The sequence below is a fragment of the Anas acuta genome, chromosome 8 (genome assembly GCF_963932015.1).
Source record: "Anas acuta chromosome 8, bAnaAcu1.1, whole genome shotgun sequence".
Lineage (NCBI taxonomy): Eukaryota > Metazoa > Chordata > Aves > Anseriformes > Anatidae > Anas > Anas acuta.
This window is the reverse complement of record NC_088986.1, coordinates 12,068,586-12,074,585: the sequence shown is the minus strand read 5'-3', so window position 1 is coordinate 12,074,585 and position 6,000 is coordinate 12,068,586. Positions and strand designations below refer to the sequence as shown.

The 6,000-nt window shown below is 38.6% G+C and overlaps 1 protein-coding gene across 1 annotated transcript in view; it reads right to left on the bottom strand.

Moving 5' to 3' along the window:
* Nucleotides 1-940: 940 nt before the first annotated feature.
* The window catches only part of ST6GALNAC5 (ST6 N-acetylgalactosaminide alpha-2,6-sialyltransferase 5), a 70,792-nt gene continuing 65,732 nt past the window's right edge, over nucleotides 941-6,000 (bottom strand). The window contains exon 5 of the mRNA XM_068691191.1: nucleotides 941-2,443. Within this exon, the coding sequence (XP_068547292.1) occupies nucleotides 2,212-2,443 (232 nt within the window). The 3' untranslated portion in view covers nucleotides 941-2,211. The remainder of the gene's footprint in view (nucleotides 2,444-6,000) is intronic.

The following is a 6,000-nucleotide window of genomic DNA, read 5'->3' as shown; positions in this document are numbered from 1 at the left end:
AATGATCTGTATTTAAAAATAACATGACTAGCTTAAAACATCTAGCATACATATCCTGCAGCCCTTCTCAACTGATGTAAAAACTAACAGCTCTACTTTATAATGACAAGATCCTTTTATTATTATATAATAAAATAAGAAAAGGATGGTGGCATCAGAGCACCTACCGTGATCTGTACCATCTCTTGCAGTCATATGAGAAATAATCTGTAAATCAATTTGACAGAGTTCCTCAATTTGAGTAATGCATGTTGGCTACATGCCCCAGTACATATGCTGAAAGGGATGTGCAAATTACCATTAGTTCAAAAGACAATTCTGTAGAATTTTTGTGAAATGAAGTGGAAGAAATAAAACACAATCAATGAAATAAGAATAGTTAAACATCAGCTGGCAGGAGATGGTTTACAAGTAATTGTCAGTAGTAGAGCTTTGCATTCACTCTGTGTGCTGAATTATGTTTCTTTTGATGAACTTCACACCACAAGAGGAGCTTAAAGGCAAAATAGGTTATGGTTTCTTACACTGACAGAGGGGAGCACAGCAACAAGGAGAACAGCTCGCTGAGTATTGCACAGTATTACAGAGATAAACAAGGCATTTTACTGCACATTGTCACTAGAGAACCAAGGCATCTGCTGGGCAACTGTAACTATTGCTATGAAGTGTTGGAAAGAGGAAGTCATAATGGGTCATAAGTGAGTTTGACACTGAGTTTGGTCCTGGTTCCATGTACTGCTGCTGAGATTCCATGTACTGCTGCTGAGGTTGAGCTTGTTGGGCTTAGATGCTTCAAGGTAACATCTTTGTTTTAGCTTTATTTTTCTAATGAGTAGCACCTTTTGTCACGTAAGTTATATTGTTTCATGCAGTAACTTTTTCAAAATAATCAATAGGAGTAATTACAGATTCAATATTTGTGAGGCAAAAGGAAAAATAATAGTGTAACTGAAATGTTCTTTATTCATAAGCCGAGTATAACCCAGTAAGACACAGTGTGAGGTTCCATATACAGAGCTAGCGTTGCCCACGCCCTTGCATTTGCCAGGCTTTAGTACTTCACAAAGAAATGCCAAGTGTGACTTGGCTGTTCGCAGGGGAACCATTTCATATGCGTGGAAATCCTTCCACATCCCACCTCAGTGTGATCCAGGATCTCTGAGATCAGTGATGGTCTTGGAACAGTGGAAGGCATAGACCATACAGGTGTAACATTACCATCTTTTTGGCTAGTATGGCTGATACTGTACTACCTGTTGGTGTAGCTTCATGATTTCAGAAGTTTGATCATGTTGTTGCAAGCCGTTGTTGCAAACTGTTGTTGCCTGGTTTTGTAGCTTGTTACCTCAGGAAGGCTGCTCCTTCAGCCTCTTACAGGACGACAACAGGCAAAACAAAACACAACCCCTCCAGCCTTAGTTGGTCTTCATTGAGAACACGCTGCTATAAACAGTCATTTTTTGATGAACTTTGCCCTTCTCCCCCCACCTCTAATTAAGAACCAGCAGCTTAATAGCACAGCAGAAAATTCATATTAATATCAAACAGAATTTTCACTACCATTTTCATATTAACATGAGATGCCAGAATGTAAAGTTAGCTAGATCTGCACATGGGACCATTCTTGCTGTTAAAGGCTTTAGGCTGGAATGGAGCCCAAAATTTTTAAAAGAAATGCAACATTTCCAGATCAAATATTAATTACATGCTATATAGAATCATATTTTTCAAACAAATCCTATAAATAAAAAGCTAGGCCTTTCAAACCATCAGCAATATTAATTCTGGATTTGAAAGATTATGAAAGATCAACAACCACAGAACTGTGAATTAGAAAAATACTGGCCTAGGTTGCATAAAAACCGCCATTAAATAAATACTGTAAGTTTTCACTATGAAAATTCAGTGGTGTTGTACTTTAAAAAATCATAATGAATTAACCATCCCATTAATGATACTCAAATTGCTTTTCACAAATCACATACACACACAGGAAGTCAGATGGCCAAAAAAGGCTATATACTGGATTAATACACAGTTCAATGGAAAACACTCGATATACTCCTTCATAACTTCCTGACTGTTGTTGCAGTTATCAGCTGCAAGTCCTGTTACCCTTCTCCTCTAGGTTGCCTTGCTGTCCCAGAAGGTCCAACACCCTGACGGCTGATGCAGGAGGTGATTGTGATTGCGGTCTTGTGCGCTCATCCCTCAGACCACTGGTTTAATCTCGGGGTGATTTACAGTAAGTGGTTCTGGTTTCCAGTCTGGTTGGAAAAAGTGAATATTGAATGTCCGTGCCCAGTTCTCAAACACTCGTTTCTCTGTGATGAAACGATGATGACTGCCCTTTCGTCCCCGCTCATGTGAAATGTACATTGTGCATTCATCGGGTCCCAAAGGTTCATAATAATGATAAGGTACTGAAAGATGATTAGGATCCCTGTGGGAGAAAGAAAATAGATGGAAGCCTCAGATGTTCGTCTTTACTGATTGAGAAGATATTATCTTTAATAAGCTGATGGGCTCAAATCCACTTTTACTCCCAGCTAAACCGTATTTCTAGGTATCTGCATTTTTCTTGAATATTTAATATATCAGAATGTGGCAAAGGCTTTTCCTTTGCTCCTTCTTTTAATCTCTTCCTCACAGTTAAACAAAAGACAGCAGTAGCTCAGAAACAAGGGAGAGTGCTGCAAGGCTGTGTTACTACTCTGAAATTTGAAGCAAACTGCTTAAGAGATTTATATCTCGATAGTAATTTGTAAAAAGCTTCGCAGAGGTATTCACTGAAATGGGGGAAGAAAGGGAAGGGAAAGATAGAGGGGAGGTGGTTATCTGTGTCACTGCAGTTCAGTTGAACACTTGCAGCATGGTGCACCAGGATGTGAGTGCACACCTTCAATGAGCACATCTGCATGCCAGGTCACTGATACAGCCCACTGCTGTTGGCTTTACAATCAAACATCTAACACACAGGTGAGTTATTTTGGATTTTATAATAGAAGCTTGCACGTATCTAAGCTATAAACAGAAGTCATTCACCCACAGTACCCTTCTGCCCTTGTGAGCCCATCAGTGTTAACCAGCAGGAGATCCTGTACTCATGTAGTGACATGGAGGATATGCTGAAGACGCATTAGAAAGGTAGGATAAAAATCATTTCAACAGTTTTAACATCAATGTTTTGGTGCTGCACTCTGTAGAAGACGCATGTATTATGTTTATAATGTAATAAGCCACAATGGTTCATTCTTTTTGTCTTACTCTCTACATTAAACGATACCCATTATGTTTTGTTTTGTTTTTTCACTATGAGCACAGGCTGACAAGACCTCATCCAACTGTCTGTCATTTACTCAAAGAGAGATAATTGTCCCTGACAGAATAACCCAGTTGTACCTATCTCCGCTGTTACTACCAAGAAACTATTTTGTAGTGGCAGAAAAAAAGTTGATCAAAATACTGCCATTTAGTAAAGCCTTGAAACTGCTCCATATTAAAACCTGAGCTGAGTAAGAACCACTGTACAGAGCAAAAATTCAGAACTGTCATGCAGATTCAGGGCTGTCAGCTCTAATATTGAGTTGATTATTTTCATTTTGAAGAGCTAATATTTAAGCTCAATTTCAATTGAAAGCATCCACAATCTGTCAGCATTATGTCTTGGTCATTATTTTTACTGTGTAATTCTGTCACCTACGCAGTTCTCTAATTCTTCTTATTTTACCATTATCCATATTGTATATGCAGTGGTAATGTATGATATTACTGCTGTTTTCCATTTGTACTGTAGATTAATGTTTTAATTCAATCAATCTAGCTTCCTACTAACACAACAGGGTGATCAATCTTACAACAACAGAATAACAATAAAATTACATTTTTAGAATAAGATGGATTTTAAATTTGCCGTATATATTCTCACTGGAATACATAAGAGAGTGAAAAATCTTTTAATACCTCACCTACAGAATGTGTATCTTTAATGTAAAAAAAATACACTTTAATATATATCTAATACATTCTTTTTAGCTTTCACTATTAGATTTCAATCTTCAATTACATTTTCTTATATTTTTTTTTTATACATTGGAGCTTTTATTATAATTTCTTAAATTAATCATTTGCTTACTGTAAAGCTAACAAGATACATTTGGATGTGATTTATGCTTTCTTAAGAACTACTGAACAAACCAACATCTGCCTCACATTTAGACTGTTCTTTTCCACACTGTAGCTGGATTTTACTCTTGTGTTCTCAAGGGTAAACCTGTATTGCTTGGTGGAAATTTACAGCTTTAAAGTTAGGATTAGTAAAGTTGAAATCTTATTTCCAACTGACTTTGAATAAATGCAGTCACAGTGGAAAAAAGTTAACTGCTAAGGCCCCAGTACTGCACAGAGAGCCTGTTAAGGCTGTTGGCCTGATGCCTCTTCACAGATTTGGTTAGCGTTCACCCCTTGTGGTTTTTGTTTTTTTTTTCCCAGGCCTCATCTGGGTTTGCAGAACTTTGTGAGAACTTTGGACTCAGATTTGCCTCAGAGGATCTAGAGGAATGCTGCTCATGGTTTTTCTTCCGCAGGTACAGGGGGTGGGTCTGTCAGAAGGAAAGAGGAAAGAGAGGAGGCCTGATAGTGGTCCTCTCTCTTCTCCCTGACTCTGATGATGTAGTATTTACCTAAGGTTACGCTTTTCCTATTGCCTCTTTGAAGCAACAATTTGAAGCCTGTACCTTAGAGTAAGTTCTTTCTTATCAATATTCTACCAGTGGATTTCCTTAGCAAAGGATTTCTCTTTTGAAGACAGGGATTCCATGTTACATTAAGACTCAGAAGTTAAAACCAGAGTATCCCAAGTGGATACTCCAAGTATCTCTTAGCTTTGTGCAGTGTGCACTGAGACACACCTGCTGTATGGTTCAGGCACCCTGTGGGGTTCAGCTACTGCCTGATGGGTGCTGTCAGGAGGTGTGTGCAGGCTCGCAGGCTGAACTGGAGGCAAATTCTAATACAGAGCCCAAAATGCCGATGGTTTTAGGCAGCTCCAGGATTACTCTGCAGCAGAATGAGGTTTTTGAGGCTAGAAGTCCAAATCTGTTTGGCTTTAGGAACACTGAAAGGCAGTTAGGTACTTAGCACTTTTTGTCTGAAGTTTTTTCCCCGTTGTGGGAGTTCTGGTCTGGATTTGAATGCTGGCTTGGGTAACTATACCATAGCTGAAATTAACTGTACTGTGTTATCTTCTAACTCTGCAATTAGCTTGTGTCACCAGCGAATGAAATGCATGAGTAATTTCTATACGGAAATTGCTTGCCACCTCATTTATTAACATTAAAACAGATGCTGTTTTATCACTGACTGATACTGGACATTAATCAGTATTTTGTCAGACTTCACATGCATATTAATATCACAGCTGGGAGGAATCTAGGGAAGATCCTTTGTAAAATATACTCTACTTCCTGCCTAATAGCCTGCCAGCACAGCAACAGCGTAAGTGCTTGTACCCAATGTCAGTCATCTACTGTTTGCCACTTCAGTGCACATTTTCCCACAGATGGTATCCACCCACAGTGAAAGCTGAAAATACAGCAAACAGTGTTTGCCTCAGAAGAAACAAGACAGAAAAGCATGGCCATCCCATTCCATGTTCTGGTCAGCCTCTCCCTTTACAAACAGGGTAATCAACCCACTAAAGTTATATGAACTTAACTTGCAGTGTCAAGAAATTAATAGTTTCAAAGGTGAGTAAAACGTAGTTAACATGTTGAGTGATGGGCAGCATGCTGTGCCAATACTATGAAGGTTTCTGGATAATGTTTTGCCTTTTATTCCTAGGATCCCATTTCCTTGACATGTATTCTAGCCCAGTTTTCCAAACCATTTATGTATTTTGTTATTAAGTTATTAAGGTAATAAGGTGAAATGTGTGTATAACAACTAAAAGGCATGGCTACCTCCCATACAGTTTATACAATCCTATGAGCATCGAGCCCT